This window comes from Kogia breviceps, chromosome 7 (genome assembly GCF_026419965.1).
Source record: "Kogia breviceps isolate mKogBre1 chromosome 7, mKogBre1 haplotype 1, whole genome shotgun sequence".
In the NCBI taxonomy this organism is placed as follows: Eukaryota; Metazoa; Chordata; class Mammalia; order Artiodactyla; family Physeteridae; genus Kogia; species Kogia breviceps.
The window spans coordinates 57,728,891-57,755,753 of record NC_081316.1 but is presented as its reverse complement, the minus strand read 5'-3'; the positions used below and the strand labels follow the sequence as shown (position 1 = coordinate 57,755,753).

At 36.4% G+C, this 26,863-nt stretch overlaps 1 protein-coding gene across 2 annotated transcripts; it reads left to right on the top strand.

Moving 5' to 3' along the window:
• The first annotated feature begins 127 nt into the window (after positions 1-127).
• On the top strand, positions 128-26,418 carry PCF11 (PCF11 cleavage and polyadenylation factor subunit). 2 transcript variants are annotated; one of them, XM_059068354.2, is made up of 16 exons: positions 128-632; positions 4,355-4,480; positions 6,400-6,588; positions 6,954-7,148; positions 8,119-9,236; positions 9,642-9,822; positions 9,932-10,022; positions 10,966-12,530; positions 14,401-14,500; positions 19,863-19,982; positions 20,489-20,594; positions 22,468-22,651; positions 23,175-23,330; positions 23,736-23,828; positions 24,396-24,431; positions 25,885-26,418. In XM_059068354.2, exons 1-16 carry the CDS (start codon positions 441-443, stop codon positions 26,098-26,100), a joined length of 4,668 nt encoding a protein of 1,555 aa, XP_058924337.1. In that variant the 5' UTR covers positions 128-440; the 3' UTR covers positions 26,101-26,418. The 2 variants fall into 2 exon arrangements, with proteins under 2 accessions (XP_058924337.1, XP_058924335.1); XM_059068352.2 differs by having other exon boundaries at positions 9,932-10,415.
• Positions 26,419-26,863: the final 445 nt, after the last annotated feature.

Sequence of the window (26,863 nt, the reverse complement as noted above, 5' to 3'; positions counted from 1 at the left end):
GAAGGTGGTGCCAGGACTTTCAGAGGAAGGGCTGGGGGCGGGGCTGGCGACCTGGCAGGGCGAGCCAATCACGGCTGGTTTTATCAACGGCCCCGCCCTCTTACCGCACAATTCCCCTCCCCTAGCTCATTTCGCACGACGCAGCGGTTGAGAGCACAGACATTTTCGGAGCTGGAGCGGCCACTGCCGCCGCCATTTTGTGTCTGTGGAGAAAGAAGATTCTGTGGCGGCTGGAAGTGGACGGAGATCACCCGTGAGACGGCGGCGTTTCATACCCGAGGTTCCCCCCGTGTCGTCCCCCAACCCCCCTCCGCGGTCAGCATGTGGTGAAGCCGGAGCCGCGAGACCTGGGGAGAGGAAGAGGAGTCGGAAGGGAGGCGGGGTATCGAGAGCGGCTTCAGCTTCAGCTGCGGCGGACCTCGGAGGGGGGCCGCGGCGCAATGTCAGAGCAGACGCCGGCCGAGGCCGGTACTGCGGGGGCCCGGGAGGACGCCTGTCGGGATTATCAGTCATCACTCGAAGACCTGACCTTCAATAGCAAACCGCACATCAATATGCTGACCATTCTAGCCGAGGAGAACCTGCCCTTCGCCAAGGAGATCGTCTCTCTCATCGAGGCCCAAACCGCCAAGGTTTTTATACACCCCGCAGCCTCCTATTCTTCTAATACTCCCTGATTTTAGTGTCAGCCTCATCCCAGGTCTCGCTTCTATCCAAAGGGGGACGGTGTTCCTCCTTTCCAACCCTCCCCCTCCAACTCAGGCTCGGTCTCTGGCCCAGGCTTCGAGCGTGGGCCTCTCTTGGGGGGAGGGAGTGGGGAGGATAAAGGGTGGAGTCCCACTTCCGCTTACCAGCTCCCTATTTAGGCCACCGCATCGTGTATCCCGACGCACACGCTTTGAATAGAGCCCTTCGGGGAGGGGGAGAATTAAAGACAGTTCGTGGTGTGGGGAAGTAAGAGTTAAAACCATTTGAACCCCCTGGGATGGTGGGGAGTGGTTCTCCCCCCGTCCCCCCACCCCCCGCCCCGAACTTTTTTGGGTAACTGTGCTCTGTGGGTTGGAAGGAGGTGAAGGGGGACCTGGGAGCGAGCTGTTGGGGGGTGGGAATAGGGCCTTGGCCCCGAGTGGAGCAGCCGCCTGTTAGGAGCCCAACATGGCGCCTGAAAAGCACATGATGCGAAAGGGAAGAGAGGAGAATCCATTCCCTGCCAGCCAGGCAGCTGCTCACACCCGTCAGCCCCATTTTGGGGTGGGGGCGGCTCGATATAATTTGTATTCTCCTATCGGAGGGTCTCATTTGCCCCCAGATACGGGAAATTGGGGTTGAGGGTGGGGTTGGAGGGGGTGGGGAGGAGATCTTATCCAACCTGTAGGTGGAGAACTGGCCCACTGGGTAACAAGTACTTGTAGTTTTTTTTTGAAAAGTTCAGTTCCTCCTCCTCTTCCTTTTCTCTTTTTTTCCTCCCTTCCTTCCCTGAAAGTGAAGACGTGCTTTGCTTCACCCCTTGACAGCAGTGGTCCTCTGCCACCCTATATTTCCCTGTAGTCCTCCTCTTCTGTGGATTCATGTGGGAGCGATTTGTCATTTAAGTAAAGTTACTGTTAAACTTAGTTATCGTAATGAGTTTTAATAGCTTCCCAGTACTACGTTTTAAGTTATTTTTGAAGCTTGTACTTATGGTTTAGTTTTTTTCTAGTTGTTAGTGATTGAAATGATCAGGATGAGCCTCCTTTTAGCAGAGTGAACCCCTTTTAAAAGGCCACTTTAACAACAACCACCAATATATTGTTTAGAGGCGCTTTCTGTCTAGTGTAAAACTGAGTGGTCTGACTTTAATAAATGGTTTTGAAATGTGTGACTGGTATTATAAAATTTGTGAATAAAACATATAAAATATGTATTTGTCTTTTTTATTTACCTTTGTAAGGTGTAGAATTTGTTTCCAAGACATTTTTATCTACGTGGTTGTGTGTTTTAAACAAAAGTCTTTAAGTGACTTGGGTTCATTCTTCTTTAGGTTCCATCCACTCTTTTGGGTAAATCTGTTCACAAGATACACGGTTTCAGGTGGTCCTTTCATACCTTAAAGAGGACAAAAAGTAAGGTTTTTTTTTTTTTTTTTTTTTTTTTTTTTTTTTTTAGGGCCCAACAAGTTTGTCCTGCTCAGTCTGACAGCTAAAATACAAGTCCTTATTCACCTTTTCCTGTGAATGTCTGTGTGAAACAGCTATTGTTCTTTTTTTAAAGTATGAGATTTTAATTTAAAAGGAAGCATTCCTCATACTCAACATCCTTTTTATTGCTACAACAAACATGTTGGACATGAAAACTTAATTTTGCCTTGTCGAAGGCTTAACATTAAATGCCTTTAAAAAAAAATGCACTTGCGTTTTTTAAAAAAATTACATTGATTTTTAAAAATTCTACGTAGTATTTTTGGGGTTACTAATATTCCACAGAGCCTAATATTTAGCAGCTCAGGTTGTCACTCAAAGAACCATTTTCTTGCTGGTTTTTAATGGATCCAGAAGACTTTCAGAAGTGAAAACTAAATGCTGAATATAGTGACCACATTAAAATTTGTATTTGTGTGTGGCTACACAGAGTGGTGAAAATAGATGGACTATTTGCTGATGAAAGACAGCTGAAATTTTTTTGGCACACGTTTCCTGGTTATTTTTGTAAAGCCAGATTGAGGAAAAGATGTAACAGTCACTTTGGGGAAATAATTTAATGGGGTTGGGGTTGAGGGTGAGGGGAGGGATTTTCTGTCATTTGGTAGCAAACTGGCTTGGTTTTGTGTTTCTGGAGGTGAATGTTTGTGTCCTTATCCTCTAGCGTTTCAGCATTACTAAACTTAAGGGTTCACACTTGACTCCTTCCATGAGGCAGTAGTAGCAAAAAAATATTACATATAAGAATTCACTTGTACAATAAAAAGTTAGCCTACTGAACAGATTTTGGTTTTAAAGACAGCCTGTTTATCTTCATAAGTACAACAGTGACTAAAATGGTGTAAAACATGACATGGTAAGATAAAGACACAGCAATAAAGCAGTTGACGTGTTGGTACTTAATAGTTTACCCACATGCAATAGCCTTGTGAAACCCTTTTATTAGTACTGTAAAAGAAAACTTTCATACAAAGTTATTCAAAGGTTTCCTTAGTCAACTTTGGTTGTTATCAGAAGCAAGAGCACTTCCACACACTTGTATGGGCAATTGGTTTTGTGAAATAATGGTGGCATTGTGTACTGCAGAACTGTGAGCTTACCCTGGCTACAGGTAGCTGTGGGTAAGTGTTGTTCAGGGTTAAGATTCCTATACACGTGGGAAGGGTAAATGGGGATAATTTTTGTTTTTGGTTTTAAATCGTGGGTACTCCTGTGGAGTGGGAGTTAACAGTTTATGTGGTGTGTCTTAATGCTCCTCAACAAGTCTGTGAACCTGCTGATGCTTTCTGGAAACTTGCTGTGCCTTCTAAAAGCCAGTGATGGGTAGGCGTTACAGTTGAGCTGGGGCAACATTGCTTTGCTTTGCAAAGGGCCACCTGTATCAGCATCATCACACTGGCCCTGCACAAATTTAAAACTCCTGGTTTGTGCGTGTCAGAGGAAAGATATTTCGACGGAGAGTGTGCTGTGAAGAAAATCTTCAGGACAAATCCTGGTTTCCAGAGTCAAGTTCAACCTGATTTACATGACTCAGCGGCTGCTCCATCCAGTTTTCCTTGTATCAGTAACAACTTGCACTTTCCTGCATGTTCATGTGCAAGTTTAAAAGTGTTTTTTGGCCATTAACTTCATATGTGAAGTGTACTTAATTTCTTTTGTTCATTGGATTATAGAGAAGTAATCCTAATGATTTTACAGGTAACAAAAGGTTCATAGACTTTAACATATAAAATATGCCTATGGAAATTAGGGTTTCTGCCAGAAGTCTGAAAACTTTTTGTTTCATTGAGTCTAGGTACATCATCATAAGTTAATGTGGGTCACAAAGCTTACACTTGGCTTACAGAAAATATCCTCCCCCTTTTTTGTCACTTAAAACACAGTTTTTTGTTTTTTTAACTATATGAACCTGAAATTCCATTGAGTGTTAAATGAGGGTACTAGAGACTGTTTTCTTTCCAGTAATTCTGAGCTTATTTTGTATGCTCAACTAAAGATCATTGTAAGAGGTGAGACCTTGAACACTTAAATTTCATAAAGGTTAATATTGATTCAAAAGTATTTAATATCAACAAAATATTGAGGTCTGTATTGTAGGTTAAACGCTCACTTTTAAAAGTAGTTATTTGTTGGCAATTCATTGTACTAAACTTTTCAGTTTCTTTTTATTACTTCAGGCTCCCTCCTCAGAGAAGCTTCCTGTTATGTACCTTATGGATTCTATCGTGAAAAATGTTGGAAGAGAGTATCTCACTGCCTTTACTAAAAATCTAGTTGCAACATTTATTTGTGTGTTTGAAAAGGTATATATACATTTAGAAACATTTGAATTTTTAAAACATGTTCCTGATTAAATAAATACTTGCCTTTGTGTTGGGTTTTCTTGGGTGGTGAACTGTTTTATTCTTTTGGGCATTTAACATGCTAAAGTTAGTGTTTCGTATTTAAAGTGGGTTCTAGGTGTTTTACATTATCCATTCAAAAATAGATGTGTTTGCTTTTAGAAGTTCATTATTTTGATTGACTTTGTTCACTTGAAGATCTCTTTCATCACTAGAATACGGGCAAAAAGATCAGAAACTATCAAGAGTACTTCAAATTTCATTGTTTAGGTTTCTGGTGTTAGGATGTTAACTATTTCTGTCTTAAAAAAAAGAAAAAGCATAATCCTAGTGTGTGTCAACCTGTGATGGATGCCTGAAACTTGTGATTTTTTTTTTTTTTTCTGGAAATGTTTCCTCTGTTAACTTTGTTCAAGTATGTTTTATGTGAATGTTCTAGGTATGTGTGAATGGTGGATCAATGAATTAATTGCTTTAGGTTAGTTTGAAAATACTTTCCCCCACTGGCCCCTCTTAGTGTTTAGAAGAAAGGCTTGTTAGTTTCTATACCTAGAGATTGTAAATTCCTTTCGTAACATTGTATCTGGTAGTTTGGTTAATACAGTATTATGTTGAGGAAGACAAAGGATTTGCTGAAGTAATTCTTTCCTGTCAGGCTTCATCTTTCACACTGAGAAAAGGGGCATTTATAAGATATTGGGGTTTAAAGATTGTTTCCTAACAAAAAATGGGTGGTTCTTATATTTTAGTAGATGCACCTGTTGTGTCTCGAGAAATCTTACAGTTGTCAGGCTTGGAGAATTGGGATTATTTTGAAAGAACTCACGATCAGATTTTACTTGTTTGTTAGAACAGAAAATGTGTAGTGGCTACTTGAGTAATTTTTTTCCCTTTAAGTTCTTAGAGAAAAGAAATACTGCTAAGTAAGTATATGCAGAAGAAATTTGGAAAGCTGTATTTCAAACTATTATGGAGCTTGTTAATAGTGTATTGTAGACTTTGCTAAATACTGCGTACCTGAGACTCTAGGCTAAGGAGAAGTCAACTTTGCATTATAGAAATTGGGGCACTAAACCAATTTCTTGGTCTCAGTTTCAGTATGTTCAAATTCATTTGGGTGTTTGGTAGAAAACGTCTACTGACTCTTACTGGGCCTTAACACTGAAGGTGATGAAAATGACCTTGTTTGCAGTAAAAATTATCTAAAGACTCGAATATAGTCAAGGCTTTATTCTAAAGTTAGAACTCTAGCTGTTTTCCAAGTACTAGGTTTCTCTGATGGCTAATTTTAAAAGTATTATTGTTGTTTTATGCCCATCACAAGCATGAGCAGATAAGATATAAAACTAAAGCTCATCAGTAGGTAAGATTTTGTGAATTTCAATTATTCAGGTGCCTTCCACACCACACATAGCTTGTTCATAGGTACCAGCCATATTGTATTGCAGGAGATTAGTTAGATAGTTTTGTTTTACTTTCACTTTGTACTAAATGTAAATAACTTAAAAAATTTAAGTCATCAGATAAACTATTTTCTGGTTGTTTTATATTTTTGTCCAGAGTGAAAGTAACAGTAGGAATACTGTGTCAGGCCCTAATATTTGGGTACATTTTGTACTTCTAAAAATTCAGACTTGTCTAATTGTTTGCTTTCATGAAGGCTAGGTGATAATGACTTTAATTTTTCTAATTTTTTTTGACAGAAATTTATTTACATCTGCAAACGTACTTTTAATAAATGATTACTGTTTTATATATTTACGAATTAGTAGTATGTGTGCTATATGTGAAGTAGAACAGAGATTTATGTAGCATTATGTTTAATATATAAAACATCCTATAGTAACTTAACAAGCCATAGAATTGTTCTGTTGTTCTAGGTGGATGAAAATACTAGAAAAAGTTTATTTAAATTACGTTCCACCTGGGATGAAATATTCCCTTTGAAGAAACTGTATGCCCTGGATGTCAGAGTCAATTCGTTAGATCCTGCTTGGCCTATTAAACCTCTGCCCCCCAATGTGAATACATCTAGCATCCATGTGAATCCTAAATTTTTAAATAAATCGGTAAGTTTTAACATGAATGGTATATAACTAATATTTTTAACTGTCAAATTTTGACTTCTCTAAAATTTCTTGCCAGATAAAGTAACAAGAATACCCTCTGCTGAATCAGTTTACTTAAAAAAAGAAAATTTCCACCTCAGGTTCACAGTACATTTAAAGTAAATGTTCTCCTTGTTTAGATTTTACATATTTATTTTGGTTTTTAAGTTCCTGAAAATTTTCTGTGTGCTTTTAAACATGATTGGCCATTTAAGATTATGGATAGGGTTTATTAAGAGAGAAGCTGATAATTTTTAGCTCCCCCCTTAGCTGCTTCCTTTTTAGCTGTGATTTTTTTTTTGTAAACAAATTATTTTTTCTTATAGCCCGAAGAGTCTTCAACACCTGGCACAGTGGTCAGTTCCCCTAGCATCTCTACTCCTCCAATTGTTCCGGATATACAAAAGAATCTGACCCAAGAGCAACTAATAAGGCAGCAGTTACTGGCAAAACAAAAGCAATTGTTAGAACTTCAGCAGAAAAAGCTGGAGCTTGAGCTAGAGCAAGCTAAGGCACAACTGGTAAGTAGAGGAGATTTGGCATTTTGAGTATTTTTAAACCTGTTTTCTGATGGATATGGAATTATTTTATATTTGAATTGTATTAACATGTTACTTTTATTAATAGTGTAATTTTTCCACTTATTTATTTTGTAAATTATGGTGTATTTATTAGACCAAATTTGTATATCCTTATTGTAAAAGTCACTTTAATATAAACTGCACTATTTTTTTTCAAATACTTTTTATTAGATTGCTGTCTTATAAGATAGCCCCTTAGTTTTGTTAAAAATTGTATCATGTGGACGTAGTGTCAGTTCCAAGATGGTAGGTGTGTTGTGGCAGATGTTTTTGCCTAGTCTTTAATATTTTATGAGCTTATGTTTCATGAGCAGAAATCCTTAGCAGTTTCCTTAGAAGGATACAAAAAAAAAACCATCACAAAATTAAGGAGGCCAGGAAGATTTATGTATTTCTGTGCATGAATAACCTTATATTAAGCTATTTTACTTAATTACTTAGCAATTGACCTTATTTGAGAGTGAGGGAGTACAGGAAGGCAGAATTTTATAAGTGCATTATCAGTGCCACTTTGAGAGGAACTAAATTTTATGACTTAGAATTTACCTGGAAAGACTTGGATGCTTGTGCAGCTGGAGTGCAGTGATTTATTTAGTAGTTTCTTAATATCAGTGTGGCCCAGAATTCTGAATAATTAGGAAGAGGGAGGATTTTTTTTTTTCATTCTACCTAGAAGTTATAAAACCCCAAAGTAGAGGATTAGTAAGAAATAACAGGCCACATAAATATTGTATACGACCTTTCTCCTTTCATTTTAATCTCCACTTAAATACTAGAAGTATACACTATAAATATGGTATTGAATAAATGGATTTATTGAATAAAGCATTATATTCCTTAGTTTTCGGTTTCTTGACAAATAATCTGAATGTTTTACAGTTGTAACACGAACGTTTATCTTGTATTTCAGGCAGTTTCTCTTAGTGTTCAGCAGGAGACATCCAACTTAGGTCCTGGAACTGCACCATCCAAATTACATGTTTCACAAATTCCCCCTATGGCAGTTAAAGCTCCCCATCAGGTTCCTGTGCAACCTGAGAAAAGTCGTCCAGGTCCATCCTTACAAATTCCAGATATGAAAGGAACTAACCGGGATCCCCGTCTTAATAGGTTGAGTCAGCATTCTTCTCATGGAAAAGATCAGAGTCACAGGAAGGAATTCCTGATGAACACATTGAACCAGTCTGATATTAAGACAAGTAAAACTGTACCCTCTGAAAAACTAAATTCATCCAAGCAAGAAAAAAGTAAATCAGGTGAAAAAATAACCAAGAAAGAACTTGACCAATTAGATTCTAAATCCAAATCTAAATCTAAATCACCATCACCTTTGAAAAACAAATTATCCCACACAAAAGACTTGAAAAGTCAAGAATCTGAAAGTGCAAGGGTGTCTGATATGAGCAAGAGAGATCCAAGATTAAAAAAACATCTTCAAGATAAGACTGATAGCAAAGATGATGATCTAAAAGATAAGAGAAAAACTGCAGAAAAAAAGGATAAAGATGAGCACATGAAATCATCTGAACACAGACTGGTGGGAAGTAGAAATAAAATCATAAATGGCATTGTACAAAAACAGGATACAATAACGGAAGAATCAGAAAAACAGGGGACAAAACCAGGGAGATCGAGTACTAGAAAGCGATCAAGATCACGATCACCCAAGTCTCGGTCACCGATTATACATTCTCCCAAGAGAAGAGATAGGCGGTCACCCAAACGAAGGCAAAGGAGTATGTCTCCAACCTCAACACCCAAAGCTGGGAAGATTCGCCAGTCAGGAGTTAAGCAGTCACATATGGAAGAGTTTACACCGCCTTCCAGGGAAGAAAGAAATGCTAAGAGAAGTACTAAACAGGATGTTCGAGATCCAAGGCGAATAAAAAAGACTGAAGAGGAACGACCACAAGAAACTACAAATCAGCATTCCACCAAGTCAGGCACTGAACCAAAGGAAAATGTAGAAAATTGGCAAAGTTCCAAGTCTACCAAAAGATGGAAATCTGGTTGGGAAGAAAATAAAAGGTAGGTTGTTAACATTTTTAATCAAGTAGAATAATGTGTACATTTAAAAATACAGTGTTGATTTAAAAATTGGATAATGTTTATTGGGTGCTATAATTAGTACTTTTTTCTCCTGTTTAATTCTTAAAACCCTGTGGGTTAAGTACCATTATTGCTGTTTTACATATAAGGAAACTGAAGTTTAGAAAGGTTAACTAATCTGCCTAAGGTGGCACATCCAGGACATGCAAGAATCAGAATTCATATCTGATTTTCCTGACTTCAAATCTTGTGCTCTTAATCTTTAAATTAACTTTTATGGTTACATACATTCATTTTAGCCAGATCCTATTAAGGATCTTTAAATACAGTCCTGAGTATTTAAAAATTTTTTATGAAGTAACATAATTGCTTTTATGGTTTCAGTTTACAACAGGGTGATGAACATAGTAAAGCTCCTCATCTAAGGCATAGGGAGAGCTGGTCAAGCACTAAAGGAATCTTGTCACCTCGAGCTCCAAAACAGCAGCATCGATTAAGTGTAGATGCCAATCTTCAGATTCCTAAAGAGTTAACTCTTGCAAGCAAAAGAGAATTACTTCAAAAGGTAGCTACTGTGCTCCCATGTAGTCATCATTCTCCTTTTGTCTCTAAGTTTTTTTGTAAGTACTTTTTATATTTAAAGTATTGATTTCCTTTTTATCACCCCTATGCAGACGAGTGAACGTTTAGCATCTGGTGAAATTACACAGGATGAGTTCCTTGTTGTTGTGCATCAAATTCGACAGCTATTTCAGTATCAAGAAGGTAAACATAGATGCAATGTACGGGATAGTCCTACAGAAGAAAATAAAGGTGGATTAAAAAAGAAACCTCTCTTATCTGATGCTGAATTAACCTACTATGAACATAAAGCAAAACTGAAAAGGACACAGGTTCAGCATTCATTTCCAAGACTTGATCTCTTAGATCCTGATATTTTTGACTACCCTTTGACTGATGCCTTGTTGTCTGGAATAGAATGTGAGCCATCCAAAAGTAAACATGCAAGTAGGAATAGTGGAGCACAGTTTGACAGAAAAGAACAATTTAGTGAAAGAGCAAGACGTCTTTCTCCTATATCTGGGAGTCGTACTTATGCTGAGAATCTTTCACCCCATGAGGGCCGGAGAAGACATGACGAGCAAGTCTCTGCTAAAGGTAGAAAAAGTTAAATCAGATTATGCCTATTGAATCACACAGCAGTGAAGGGAAAATGAACAAGCTAAGTGGGGATGGATTTTTGTGACTGTTCAGACTTCTGTTTTGTTGTTGTTTGTTTTGTTTCGGTTTTTCCCTCAAAGGGAAGGGAAGGGAGCTGATATTTATAAGGCCAACCGTGTGTTAGGTACTTTACTAGGTTCTTTATGTATGTAATCTGATTTAATCCTCACAATGACCTAATGAAATATATATTATCCCCATTTTACAGATAGGAAACAAGACCAGAGAGGTTAAATAAGTTGCTCTCAAAGTCAAATAATTAGTAAATTGACTGAATGGGTATTTTTTTTTACCCAGGTGTATCTGACTCTAGAGGGCATTCTCTTACCTGCTGCTTGTTGCTGTCTTTTTCCCTCCCTTCTCATAAAGTGAGATAGTTATGGATGTTTTTGAATAAACATTTACAAGAATATACGAAGAAGATTTTAGGATAATTTAATATAAATTATCAGATTCAGGGAAAATAAATTTTTTTTCTTTTTAAAAGGTGTACGAGAAGAGCAGAGATCACCATTCAATGATCGTTTTCCACTTAAGCGACCTAGATATGAAGATTCAGATAAACCATTTGTAGATAGCCCAGCATCAAGATTCGCCGGCCTTGATACAAATCAGCGACTTACGGCTTTAGCTGAAGATAGACCATTATATGATGGACCTAGTAGGCCATCAGTAGCGAGAGATGGCCCAACCAAGATGATTTTTGAAGGACCTAACAAATTAAGCCCTAGAATTGATGGACCACCTACACCAGGTTCTCTTCGGTTTGATGGGTCACCAGGACAAATGGGGGGAGGTGGCCCTTTGAGATTTGAAGGACCACAAGGCCAGTTAGGAGGTGGGTGTCCTTTGAGATTTGAAGGTCCTCCAGGACCAGTAGGGACACCTCTGCGGTTTGAGGGGCCGATTGGTCAAGCAGGAGGAGGTGGTTTTCGGTTTGAAGGTTCCCCCGGTCTGAGGTTTGAGGGATCTGCAGGTGGTTTGCGATTTGAAGGACCAGGGGCCCAGCCAGTGGGTAGTCTCAGGTTTGAGGGACACAGGGGTCAACCTGTGGGTGGTCTGAGGTTTGAGGGACCTCATGGTCAGCCTGTGGGTGGACTTAGATTTGATAATCCCCGGGGTCAGCCTGTAGGTGGACTTAGATTTGAGGGAGGTCATGGTCCATCAGGGGCTGCAATTAGGTTTGATGGACCTCATGGTCAGCCATCAGGTGGGATCAGATTTGAGGGCCCATTGCTACAACAGGGAGTTGGGATGAGATTTGAGGGCCCCCATGGTCAGTCAGTAGCTGGTATGAGATTTGAAGGACAACATAATCAACTTGGTGGGAACCTTAGGTTTGAGGGTCCACATGGTCAGCCAGGGGTTGGGATCAGGTTTGAAGGACCTTTAGTCCAACAAGGAGGTGGAATGAGGTTTGAGGGTCCTTCTGTACCAGGAGGCGGCCTGAGAATCGAAGGACCTCTAGGTCAAGGTGGTCCAAGATTTGAAGGTTGTCATGCTTTAAGGTTTGATGGGCAGCCAGGTCAGCCATCACTGTTGCCAAGATTTGATGGATTACATGGTCAGCCAGGTCCTAGATTTGAAAGAACTGGTCAGCCAGGCCCACAGAGGTTCGATGGACCACCTGGACAGCAGGTTCAACCAAGATTTGATGGTGTACCTCAAAGATTTGATGGTCCACAACACCAGCAAGCATCAAGGTTTGATATTCCTCTTGGTCTTCAAGGAACACGATTTGACAATCATCCTTCACAAAGGCTTGAATCGGTATCTTTCAATCAGACTGGCCCATATAATGATACACCTGGCAATGCTTTTAATGCCCCATCCCAAGGACTGCAGTTCCAAAGACATGAACAAATATTTGATTCACCTCAAGGACCAAATTTTAATGGACCACATGGCCCTGGAAACCAGAGTTTCTCAAATCCCCTTAACAGAGCTTCTGGACACTATTTTGATGAGAAGAATCTTCAGAGCTCTCAATTTGGAAACTTTGGCAATTTACCTGCTCCAATAACAGTAGGAAATATTCAGGCATCTCAACAGGTAAGTCTGTTACAGTTATTCTAAAAGTATATTGTATGCAGATACGAACCATTTTTAATGTTTCTAGTGTTTGAGGAAGGTTTTCAGGATATAATTTATAGGTTGGAAAGGATTTTTTTAAATTTAATTTTTTTAGTAAGTTTTTTTTGTGGGGGGGCAGTTTTTAATGTATTTCAAAACCCCACCTGTTAGGAAAGTGAGATGAGAGTCTTCTGGGGCTGAAATTTGCAGTGTAAATCCAAAATTGATTTTAGTTCTTCAGGATCTAGAGGACCCTCTCAATTTCAATCTCCCCCTCCCGCAAATCTTTTCTTTTTTAATAGACTTTATTTTTTAGAGTAGTTTAGACTTACAGCAAAATGGAGCCATGAGGTATAGGGATTTCCCATATACCCCTTGCCTTCGCATATGCATAGCCTCCTCATTATGGTTTTTTGTTTTGTTTTTGGTTTCAAATGTATTAAAGTATAATACAGTTGTGTGTGTTTCATAGACTTCTGCTACACTGTACAACTTTGGAGCCTTGATGAGCCTTGATGAGCTTTATAGTAACCATAGAGCTGATTTTATAGACTGTTCTTTGATTAAGAACTTCCTTAGCCTAAGTTAACAAACAAACAAGAAAATCAAATTGCTCATGCTTTTACAGTCTGTAATTCTTTTTCTTCCTCTCTTCCTACTTTTCACCACCTTTCCGTCATTCCAGTCAACTGCAGTTGTTTGATGTTAACTTGTTCTGCATACATTTTAAAATGCTTATTGAAATAGTGTTAAAACAATATGCTTATAATTTGTGATTAATTCAGTTGATATTAATGACTACTTTTGCTTGCCTGCTGAAATTCTCCTGGGCTAAATTTACTTTTTTCCACGTAGTGACACTTTCTTACTAGGACAGATTTATTTTATGCCAGTAACATTGCATGGGAGAAAGTGTAAAACAAGAAGAAAGGTTTTAAAAGCATGTTAGAAGCATTATTAATAGAAAGCAGCCTTCTGTCCATATCCAGTGGTTTGGGAAAACAATTGGCCTCCTTAGTTAGACTTATACTCTATTGTATGTTTTTAAGAGAAGTGATACTCTTACTTGACAAGATACTCTAGAATGGGACTTGAGTTAGTCTTGTTCCTACATTATAAAGAATTGATGGGGTTTTTATTACACATACATACCACTGAAGGTTCACACAGGATACTGAACAAGGCTTATAAATGGACATTTGTTTACATAGTAGCAATATGTAGAAGTCCTACCTCATTCTTGACTACAAATACAATAGTTGTATGCCTGTACAGTACTTGTTTCATGACTTTTATTTTTTAACATTCCCTTAAAATCTTTTACAGTCTACTTTGTAACTCAGTTTGATGGCTAACAGAATGATCATAAAGGAGTTCAGATTGCTAATTAAAGCAGGCTTTTGACATCTGTGTAAAGGAGTTAGGTCACAAGTTCTGGCCTCAGCTTTGCTGTTTACTGGCCATTATGATTGTGTATAGATAACATCTCTGGATGTCAGATTTCTATTTGTAAAATAAGAGAAAACACCGGCAAGGTAAAGTGATTTGTGTAAGGTCACACAGCTAGTTTTTGGCTACCTTATGTTTGCATGGTATCTTAAACTTTACAAAGAACCTTCACATCCATTATCAATTTCTTATAATTCTGTGAAAAATAAAAGGGAAGGTCTTATTGTTCCTTTTTATAGAAAGCCTAGAAGTGAAGTGACCTAGTCAGGTTACACTTATAAATCTTTATTATCATAAACAGGCCTCATGATATCTGTGACTATATTAATGTAATTTGAATGTTAAAGTTTTACTTAAAAATATAGAAAAGATGTTCTTAAAACCAAGATTTCTTTTAAAGGTTCTGACTGGTGTTGCTCAGCCAGTAGCATTTGGCCAGGGACAACAGTTTTTGCCAGTTCATCCACAAAATCCTGGAGCATTTGTTCAGAATCCTTCAGGTATGTAATTTCTGAACTTTGTGTTTTTCGAAAGACAATTATTGTTTGATTGAGTAGCTACCTTGTAAGTTTTAGAAAATGACAGTTTTGAGAGGGCATATGCAATTTAGAGAAATTTAATCTGACTGGAATGTTTTGTTTTCTTTCTGAGTTTGTTTACATTGTTCATGTATATTCACACTAATCCCCTTTACAACTAGAGATGGTTAGCCAGGACTTGTAGACCACAAAAAAGAGGAAAGGAGACCTAGTAGGTGGAAGCTAGAGGGTGGGGTAGGAATGTGACATTTGTGTTGAGGTAAAATGAAGTCAATGACAAACCTCGGAAATATCAATTACTTGATACTTTGAATTTTTGTTTTGTGTGTGTGTGATGATCCAATAAACATTAAGTGAATACTGCAGACATCATGTTATAAGCTGATTCCTTCATATGTCTTTATGGGCACTCAAGTAATAATTGTACACAACATGTTAAAATGATTTCCTAGCTAGATGCCCATGAAAAGCATCTATGGGGTGAGTCTTAACAATATTGTTATGGATACAATAACAATAGTAGATACGGGGGCTTTAAAAATAAGTTTTAGGGAATTCCCTTGTGGTCCATTGGTTAGGACTGCATGCTTTCACTGCTGAAGGGCCCGGATTCAATCCCTGGTTGGGGAACTAAGATCCCTCAAGCCGTGCGGTGCAGGCAAAAAAAAAAAAAAAAAAAAAAAGTTTTAATATGTGAAAAATAAGACGTGGGCTTCCCTGGTGGCGCAGTGGTTGAGGGTCCGCCTGCCAATGCAGGGGACACGGGTTCGTGCCCCAGTCTGGGAGGATCCCACATGCCGTGGAGCGGCTGGGCCTGTGAACCGTAGCCGCTGAGCCTGCGCGTCCGGAGCCTGTGCTCCGCAATGGGAGAGTCCACAACAGTGAGAGGCCTGCGTACTGCAAAAAAAAAAAAAAAAAAAAAAAAAAAGAGGAGTATATAAATTAAAATTACTGGAAAGTCAATAATATATTGAGAGCTAACTCAAGCAAATTGTATTGGTACTTGCTTTATTTCTGAATCATTAAAACAGCCATCTTCAGAAACATGCTGTAGCATGGCTTTATTAATTTTACAAATTTAGAGAGTTTTCCAAAAGTTCTGAAGTAACTGGGGAAGTCCTAGCCAGGCTCTAATTTATACATTAAGTATTAAACTGTATCATCACAGGAAGCTCACTCAGTTAATTTGAAAACGTTTTGTTTTTAATTGCTACATTGACAATTAGGATTAGTAGTCTTCTTATTTTTTGTTTTCACTATAATGAAAAGGGAAGGAAAGTACTGAATATTGGGGGTCTAAAGTCAGAAGACCAGGGTTAGAATCTCCACTCTGCTACTTTACAGGTAGGTGGAGTATAAACAAATATCCTTTCTGGGGTTCAGTTTTTTCCTTTGCAGATAGCATATGATAAAAGTCAGGATTTGCTGGGGAATTTTTTTTTTTTTTTCCAGAGAATCAAATGAGATAGTATATGCAAAAGTACCATGTAACTTGTGAAGTGCTATATTGGTGTATTTTCCTTTAGAACTCAGTTTTTCTTGTAGAGTAGAGGATTTGTTGTATTGGAGTTGGTAGCTTGAGATAGCGTGCAGCAACTGCAAATTTTGCCCTTTTTTGTATGAGATAATATACAAAACCTGCATGTTTTCTTTTGCTTTTACAACCTTGAGGTGCTTATGTATACAAGGCATAGCAATGTCACAGAGGAAATCACATCTTATTTCCTGGGTTGGAGGTTATTGAATGAGATGTTAGATACGCCTTCCGTCTTCAAGTTTTACTTAAAGAGATGAAAAGTATTTAGTGTTCAATATTTGGCTTCTGTAAAGTTTTTTTCTCAAAATTTAAAGTAAAAACACTCTTTTCCTAGTAGTAAATATACTCATGTTCATTTATTCATCCAAATAGTGATCATTTGCCATATGCTAGGCATTGTGCTAGGATGACTTTAATAAGGTTTATCCTTCTAAGGGCTTTATAGTGTAGCAGGATCTATGGACTTTTTTTTTTTTCTCTAAATAGTTGTTCAGACTTCCCTAGTGGTCCAGTGGTTAAGACTCTGGGCTCCCAATGCAGAGGGCCCAGCTTCGTTCCCTGGTCAGGGAACTAGATCCTGCATGCCACATCTAAGAGCTGGCACAGCCAAATAAATAAAAATAAATAAAATAAATATTAAACAGCTGTTCACTTGGTTGATAAGTTAGACACCATCATTGGGTACCTGAGTATGAAATTCCAAACCTGTTCTGAGAATCACCTCTTATTCCTGTTTCTAAATGCACAGAAAATCAAATAAAATCTGAAAGTGTCTTAAGCTTTTTTTTGTTTCATGCAGCTCAGAGTATTGTTTTATTTATTTATTTTTAAAATCTTTATTGGAGTATAATTGCTTTGCAATGATGTGTTAGTTTCTGCTGTACAACAAAGTCAATCAGCTATATGTATGTGTATATCCCCATATCCCCTCCCTCTTGAGCCTCCCTCCTACCCTCCGTATCTCACCCCTCTAGGTCTTCACAACACATTAAGCTGATCTCCCTGTGCTATGCAGCAGCTTCCCACTAGCCAGCCATTTTACATTTGGTAGTGTATATATGTCACTGCTACTCTCTCACTTCATCCCAGCTTCCCCTTCCCACCCTGTGTCTTCAAGTCCATCCTCTATGTTTGTGTCTTCATTCCTGCCCTGCCACTAGGTTCATCAGTACTGTTTATTTAGATTCCATCTATGTACGTTAGCATATGGTATTTATTTTTCTCTTTGTGACTTACTTCACCCTGTATGACAGGCTCTAAGTCCATCCATCTCGTTACAAATAACTCAATTTTGTTCCTTTTTATGGCTGAGTAATAGTCCATTGTATATATGTGCCACATCTTCTTTATCCATTCATCTGTCGATGGACACTTAGGTTGCTTCTATCTCCTGGCTATTGTAAATAGAGCTGCAGTGAACATTTTGGTACATGACTCTTTGAATTATGGTTTTCTCAGGGTATATGCCCAGTAGTGGGATTGCTGGGTCGTATGGTAGTTCTATTTGTAGTTTTTTAAGGAACCTCCATACTGTTCTCCATAGTGGCTGTATCAATTTCTATTCCCACCAACAATGCAAGAGTGTTCCCTTTTCTCCACACCCTCTCCAGCATTTATTGTTTCTAGATTTTTTGATGATGGCCATTCTGACCAGTGTGAGATGATATCTCATTGTAGTTTTGATTTTCATTTCTCTAATGAATAATGATGTTGAGCATTCTTTCGTGTGTTTGTTGGCAATCTGTATGTCTTCTTTGGAGAAATGTCTATTTAGGTCTTCCACCCATTTTTGGATTGGATTGTTTGTTTTTTGATACTGAGCTGCATGAGCTGCTTCTGTATTTTGGAGATTACTCCTTTGTCAGTTGTTTTGTTTGCAAATATTTTCTCCCATTCTGAGGGTTGTCTTTTTGTCTTGTTTATGGTTTCCTTTGCTGTGCAAAAGCTTTTAAGTTTCATTAGGTCCCATTTGTTTATTTTTGTTTTTATTTCCATTACTCTAGGAGGCTTTTTTTCTTTCATGTTTTTCCTCTGTGTGGTTTTTAAAAATTATATAAGTTATAGGTGTACAATACAGTGATTCACAATTTTTAAAGCTTTTGCTCCTTTTATAGTTACTATAAAATATTGACTATATTCTCTGTGTTATACAGTATATCGTTGAGTTTATTTTATACCTAATAGTTTGTACCTCTTAATCCCTTCCCTGTATTTATATTGCTCCTACCTTCTTCCCTCTTCCCACTGGTAACCACTAGTATGTTCTTGTTCTTTGTGTGTCTACCTCTTTTTTGCAATATTCACTAGTTTGTTGTACTTTTTAGATTCCACGTCTAAGTGATATTGTACAGTGTTTGTCTTTCTCTGTCTTATTTCACTTTGACTGTTTTTCTTTAAACAAATATTATATATACTGCCAAACACTTCAGTGCTTTACAAATATTAATTCATTTAATCCTCATAACAACCTTAGGTAGGAACAATTATTATTACCCTTTTACAGGTAAAGAGAACAGACACAGATAAGTAACTTGATCATGTCACACAACTAGAAAGTGGAATTTCTAGTTAGAATCCCAGGAGTCTGGTTCCATAGTTCATGCTCTTGATCACTAAACTTGGCTGCTGGAAGACATGTGATTAGCTAGTTATGATTCTTAGACATATAAATAGCTAATTCTAATGAAAGGTAAATGTTAAACTATTGTGTGAAGTGGCTGTTGTAATTGATCGTTGAGGTTGATTTATTCATTCATGTAGTCAGACATTTCATTTCAACAGACATTAATTAGCCTATTGTATACAAGGCACTGTGCTAAGTGTAAAGAGTATGCAATGGTTAAGGGCAGAGATTATATATTGTATTGTGGATGCAAATTGAATTTCTGCCATTCAGAGGAATTTTTAGTGATTCAGAACCTTTTTCTAGAGGTATGGTAAATAAGATGCATAGTAGTGACATACAAATATATTAAAATACTGTTTTAATAGTTGAGTTAAAGAATTATAATTTTTAAATTAGTGCTTAGCAAAATATGGAACTGGATTGATTCCTCACCAGTGAGCTTAAGGAAAAGATTGTTATCCTTGTTTCATTTATTCAGATTTTTGAAGCTTTAGTAAGCCTGACACCTTTTCAGCAATAGCCCGAACTGCTTTGCAAGGGCAGTAGTTGAGCAAAGGTCAGAGGGGCAGGTATATTCTGAGCCACATGGCTCATCTCCCTGCAGTTAGTTCCCCTGGGTAGTTATGGGAAGGTGGGGGAGCTGGGGGGCTGGGCAGGAGTACTTCCTTTTAGGCTCTGGGTATTTTTTTCCCCTAGAAATCTGTGCTAAGAGATGGTAGCCTACTTCATCTATGCAAAATGACCTTTTCCAATACGGTTAGGTGAAAAATAGATAATTGGAAGGGTGAAAAGTTGGACCTAGAGGTGTGGTGCTGCATTGCATAGAAGGGAGCATGAAGCTCTCTGCCCTTAGTATTCTGTTTTTCTTTGACATGGATTTAATTGGGCAACAGTGGGTAATACTGGTTTTTTAAGATAACACATATGTCCGTATAAAGTATTAGTGGGTTTCAGTATTCGTCTTCGAATATATTTTTAAGAGGTCGTGATTTGCTGACATAAATGCAAAGTTCACTTTTGGGAGCTTTTGGTAAGTACACTGATCTTAACAAGATTTTGTTAAGTTTAATGTGGATAGGATATCTTGAAGAAAACTTTAAAAATCCTTAGTATAATTTGCATCTTTAAGTTCTACTTTTAAGAGTGTTATTCTTTTTAAGGTGTCCTTCCTAAGGCATATCCTGATAATCATCTCAGTCAGGTGGATGTAAATGAATTGTTTTCAAAACTGCTAAAAACAGGAATTCTCAAATTGTCCCAACCTGATTCAGCTACAACACGTAAGTATGGTTCTGTAATTCATGTACACAAAGCTTTATTAAGTTATAAAGATGTATGATATGATACAATGATGTGTTCTATGATAAAATTTCTTACAGTGATTGAATTCTTAGCTATACTTACATAACTGGTTTATAATGAATGAAATAAAAAAAAGTTTTCTAACAAGGAACTGTTACCTTTATAGTGACATTGTTTCAGTTAACTAACATTCCTGTAAACACCATGTGCAGACTTTTTCTAGTTATTCTGCATTATTTTAGCTTATAAAAAATAATAGAATGTTGATGAATTTAATGAAGATTGACTTTTACGAGACCAGACCTAATATCACTTATCAAAATAAAGAATTGTATTAGGTTCCTTGGCCAGTAAACCTAAGATCAGGAGCACTGAATAGGCAAGATGTGGCTCTCCATATGCTTCTAACACTATAGTGTTCCCCCTGTAAAGAATACATGGAAACTGGTTTTGAGATATTTGTTGTGTTTCTTTTCAATTGAAGAAGTAAATGAAGTTGCTGCTCAGCCCCCTGCTGAGGAGGAAGAAGATCAAAATGAAGATCAAGATGTTCCAGATCTTACCAATTTTACAATTGAAGAATTGAAACAGTATGTAATTTAATTTTCTAAGGTAAAAGGGATGGTGACTTTAATAACAGTGGACATTATCACTAGTGCTATTTGTCTTACCCCTCTCACTGTTTTTAAAATTTAGGAAGCCTGTTTTCCCTTTTTTAATGTGGTAAAATATACATAACATAAACTTAAGGAAGCCTGTTATCTTCTTTTCAAATACGTTTGCTGCACAAGTATTTAGGCCAAAAGTCTACCGCCAAATTTCTATTTTTTATTATCTCTGTTTAGTATAGCAAGTATAGGGAGTTTAAGATTAGGTATTAGTAATCACTCATGTTTTCCTTTTTATCTCTATTTTCTCTTAATCATCACTGTTTTTTCTGTATTGATATTCTCATGCTCTTGAAGTTAAGAAAATGAAGTTTTTGTAGTCTAGTATTTAAAAATTAAAATTTTTTTCATTTTATAGAAAATACAAATGAATAAAATCAAGAAAATAAAATTATCTACAATTTCCACTTTACTGATAACCAGTGTTAACATTTGGTGCATATATTTTCATAAATTTTTATTGCCTACATTATATAAAAAACATTTATAGTTGATTTATGGATCCATTATATTGTTATGAGTACTTTTAAAAATAATAGAACAGCTAATGGGTTTCATCTTTTTTTTTAAATTGAAGCATAATGTATTTACAATGTGTTAGTTTCAGGTGTACAGCAAAGTAATTGTTTTATATATATATATATAATATATATAAATATGCACTTTTTCAGATTCTTTTATTATAAAACACTGAATGTAGTCCACTGTGCTATATGGGTTTCACCCTTTTAAAGGCAACTTTTTTCAGAGTGATACTTTTCACATAGTTAAAACTTTATAATGGAAGTCTTACAGTAAAGGCTTATAATAAAAGATAGCATGCCTTTTTCCTAGTACTACTTTTTACCTGAAGCAACCATTTCTTAACTCTTTTATCTATGGTTCTTGGCATTTACTTCTTTATTTCTTAAAAGATACATAGTTTTCTAATTTATTACATTTCTTGATTTATCCCATTTGGACAATTTATTGACTTCCTGAAAGTGAAGATTTAGGTAGCTCTTTTACTGTCCTCCCAACTCTCCTCCATATAGTTATAAAGCCATTTCTCATTAAATTTTTATTCAGTATTAATATTATGACTCTAAATACTTTGTTTTCTGGTATACAAAGTACTATGTACTGTGCTTTGCTTTATTCTACTATTTCAAAAAAATTTCTGGAGTTACTAACTGCCCTGATTGTTTACTTACTTATTCTACATACCTATTTCTTTCCAGATAGGCAGCCCAGAATTTAAAAAAACTGATTATTGCTGACTTCAGTTTCCCACTAGTCTTCTACTTTTTCTTTTTAGTTACCCATACTATTATTGTTTCTTCTGTACCTCTTTCACTACTCTTTCCAGGGTGGGACAGTTGAGTTATTTAAAACCACGAAGATCTGGAGAGGTGAAAACTAATTGTTCTGCCATATCCACACTGATATTGACATTACTCTAAGAACAGGCCAACTATTGCCTTATTAGTTAGCAGATGATCATTCCATTATTAGCTAGAAGGAAATAAGTAACTGGGCCAGGCCTATTGATAAGAGGGTAGACACCATGTTCCAAAATTAACCAAAGTTAAGGTAAAGAGAGCCTCTGACACATTACTAGAGAATAATATTGCTCTTTGGATATTAATTCTTTCAGCCAGCTGTTGGCTGAAACATTATTTTGTCACATAATAATGGCTTCACCATCATCAAAATATGGAAAACTGAAGTACTTATAACTGCCTTTTTTTTTTTAAGGCCATTAAGTCAGCCACAGTATCAAAACTAAAGATTATTTCTATATTTTTCAAAACAGACGTTATGATAGTGTTATAAATCGACTGTATACTGGTATTCAGTGTTACTCTTGTGGAATGAGGTTTACAACATCACAGACAGATGTATATGCAGATCACTTGGACTGGCATTATCGACAAAATAGAACTGAAAAAGATGTAAGCAGAAAAGTCACTCATAGGCGTTGGTACTACAGTTTAACAGTAAGTAATTCATGTGCCTCTGAACTATCTTTTAGCCTTTAAGTTATATCGTTTCAAAAGTATATTAGTTTAAGTAATTGCTGAGCACTAACTAGTGAATTTTTTGAATAAAATTTGACCCTTAGAATATAAAAGGTTTTTTTAATTAAAAAAAATTTGAACAGTATGTGTTTGTTTTTTGTTGAAATTAAGAGTAGAACACAGGTTTCTTCTAGTTCTAAAATTCCAAGGTTCTATGACTGATTTTTTTTTGATAAAAAATTGTGCATGAAATTTATCTTATTTACATTAGTAGTTGTAACTCTAGAGTTAAAGGAATGTTAATGTTAAGATCTTAATTGTTCATTAGTTGCTTTATGTTGTCTATTAATTATGGGGCTCAAAGAGATGGTATAATTCTAAATAATCAATATTAAAGCATATTGTAGAAGAAAGTACTCTTACGTTTAAATGGCATTGTATTGAAGGTGTTCAGTCAGAGTCTAGAAACGAATATACTCTTTTTAAATTAACTCTTTTTAAGGACTGGATAGAATTTGAGGAAATAGCTGATCTGGAAGAACGTGCAAAGAGCCAGTTTTTTGAAAAGGTGCACGAAGAAGTCGTGCTCAAAACTCAGGAGGCTGCTAAAGAAAAGGAGTTCCAAAGTGTACCTGCTGGACCAGCAGGAGCAGTTGAGGTAAAAGAACAATGTTCAATTTTCTACCTCTGGTCATGCCTTTCACTTCCTTTAAGTAAATAATCATAAATATAGCTTTATTTACATCCCTCTTTTAATGATTTTGAGACTTCTTGTAAGCTTTACAATTCAATGTTATTCTTCTGATCTGGCTTTGGGTTTCATAACCACTGTAGTTACTACATATTTATCTGTGACCAAGAGCTGTGAAATGTTAACTATTTTTGCATGGAAGAATGTGAAATCCTTAGATCTTACTTTGTATTATATATTTGAACAATGTTTAAATTTTCAGAAAACTCTTAAATTCCTTTCTCCACTTAACAAAATGTTTCTGTATTTTTACTTAATGGCATTAACTGTGTTCTATTATGTAAAGTTCATTTTTATATGGTTCTATTTTAGAGTTGTGAAATTTGTCAAGAACAATTTGAACAGTACTGGGATGAAGAAGAAGAGGAGTGGCATTTAAAAAATGCTATTAGAGTAGATGGAAAGGTAATTTTCAGCTCTTTATGAAGTACTTTAAAAGGACGTATTAAGATTTTTTAAAAAAATATTTTTATAGGGGTAGCTCACTACTTTGAAATTAAAAGTGTTAATTGTATTTTTATTTTGGTTTTTAATAAAAGTGGTATTTCTAAGGTATTGGACTTTAGAGAGTCAGAGTGTGTGAGCTGGAAGGCATTTTAGCAGTCATCTGGTCCTGTACTCATTGTATAAAAAAGGTTGCATAACTAGTTAATGATAAATCCAGGACTAGATCTTCTGAGTCTAGTTAGTCTTCTTCAGCCTAACCACACTATTTTGATTCTGAATTTATATTTCATCATCAAAACTGTTTCTGTCTTAACATACCATGTTATCTACTTAAATATATAAAGGAATTTTTAAGGGAAATCAGGATGAAAATTTTGTTTTTATCCGTTTTTGTGACCAAATGATTTTCGTTGCCTTTCCAAAGATAGTTTATCTCTGGTTTAAATTTAAAAAGAAAATCATACCAGAATAGTCCATTAGAAATGAATATGCATGTGAATACTTACTTTTTTGTTTTTGCTTCAGATTTATCATCCATCGTGTTATGAAGATTATCAAAATGTAAGTTCTTTTTGGTTACTGTTTGTTCTCCTTTACATTGATAAATTTTATTTTCAGTTATTTTTTGCATCTGGGCAACATTTTTATTTTAATCTTGATGTGTTGAGCTGTCTTAGTTTTGATGTAGCATTTAGGTTGTTCACTAAATATTGGTGCTAGATTGATAGGGTCTGATTTAAATTTTGAAATTTTTGTATCATTCCTTGCATTCTCTTCATTTGAATCTTGATGTCTTCTACTAGAGTACTAGGCCTAGAGAATGAGAAGGTTCATGATGGAAATAATTTTCTAAAAGTTATGGGTAGCATTTACTGCTTACTCCACTCGGCCATGTAATATAGGATTTTTTTTTTTTTTTTTTTTTTTTTTTTTTTTTTTTTTTTTTTTTTGTGGTACGCGGGCCTCTCACTGTTGTGGCTTCTCCCATTGTGGAGCACAGGCTCCAGACACGCAGGCTCAGGGGCCATGGCTCACGGGCCTAGCTGCTCCACAGCATGTGGGATCTTCCCAGACCGGGGCATGAACCTGTGTGCCCTGCATCGGCAGGCGGACTCTCAATCACTGCACCACCAGGGAAGCCCAGGAATAATTTTTAAATTATCATACATGAAATACAAAAAAAAAATCAGTCTCTTGTCCTTGGAAATTCAAATTTTCGTATTTGTAGAGTGACCTTTTTTTTTTTTAAACCAAACGGTGGAACATCTTAACTTTCAAATAATATTTGTTTCACAGGTTCAAGGGGCAGCTTGGAAGATATACTTAGGTCATCAAAAGACTAGAGTTTGTAGGATGTTTTGATGGTTTTGAGGGATTTTTAAAAAAATCCTTAGGGTATTTGAAATTAGGAGCAACAGATCCCAGGATATATATGTGTAGGGGGTTATATTGGGATTAAAATATAGAAACGTGTCTAATCATTGAATCAGCTTCTTTTGTCGTTATATTTGTTACTGCTTTTCTTACCATAGCTCATTGCTGAGCACATATCAAATGCTCAGTATACATTTTATTTATTTATTTATATTTATTTTATTTATTTGGTTGTGCTAGGTCTTATTTGCGGCAGGTGGTCTCCTTCGTTGCAGCATGTGTGCTCCTTCATTGAGCCAGCAGTCTCCTTAGTTGCAGCTTGCTGGCTTCTTAGTTGTGGCATGCGGACTCTTAGTTGCGCCATGCGTGTGGGATCTAGTTACCTGACCAGGGATTGAACCCGCGCCCCCTGCATTGGGAGTGCAGAGTCTTAACCACTGTGCCACCAGGGAAGTCCCTCAATATACATTTTATTAAATGGCTGCCTTTATGGCATGTTTTGTGGGAAAAAGCAGGGTTTTCAATTGCGTTTGGTATATATTTGTTTCTTTGCCTATACAAGGGTCTTATAAAACTAAATGTCATTTAATGTGATATTTGTGAACTTTAATCAGTACTCAAAAGGTTTTTCATTTTGTAGACATCTTCATTTGATTGTACACCATCTCCCAGCAAGACACCAGTTGAAAATCCCTTGAACATTATGTTGAACATTGTCAAAAATGAATTGCAGGAACCCTGTGAAAGTCCCAAAGTTAAGGAAGAACGGATTGATACTCCACCAGCTTGTACAGAGGAAAGCATAGCAACAGCCACTGAAATTAAAACAGAAAATGACACAGTCGAGTCAGTTTAAGTAAAATGAGAAAGGTATGTTTTTCTTTTTTTAAAAAAATAAAAAGCTGCTGTTGAAATCTAGAAGGTGAAGAATTTTTTATGTATATATAGACATATCTATATAAATTGTCTAGCTGAGGCAGGGCCTTCAGCTATCATTTGGTTAATAAATACATTTTAGTATTTGCATTTCCTACTGCCTGCACAGTTTCAGGTGCTTGTTGTGTGAAAGTTCTGTAGATGTGTGCAAATTTAACAAAATGAAATTGTATGTGTAAAAATGTACGATTTTCACTTGTGAAACTGTAAATTATAAATAAAAAATATTTTTGCTATCCATGGAGTGTAATATTTATGCACACCATCAAATAAAGACAGTGTTTCTGTACTTTTTATTGGGTGAAAATGGAGTTAAACAGCAATTTCAACATAAGATTTTTTTCCAGCAGCTTCCCATGATTAAAGAAGCAAATTCTGAGTTAGTTTTATCCTTCAAAAGGGGGTTGTGAGAGCACTGCAGGACTTTTCTCAAATTGAAAAGCCAGATTTGAAAAAATTTTTTAAATGAAATAGGACATATTTGCATATATATATATATCTCTCCAGCTATAGAGAACCATCCAGATGTCCATTTTTGAAAAGTATCTAATGAAGCAACTTTTATTCTTGAACTTGGACACTGATGCCATCAAATGATTAACAAATATATTTAAGTACTAAAGGTGATTTTTTTTTTAAATGACATTTTTCAAATTTGTCAAATAACTTAATTCAGATGAACA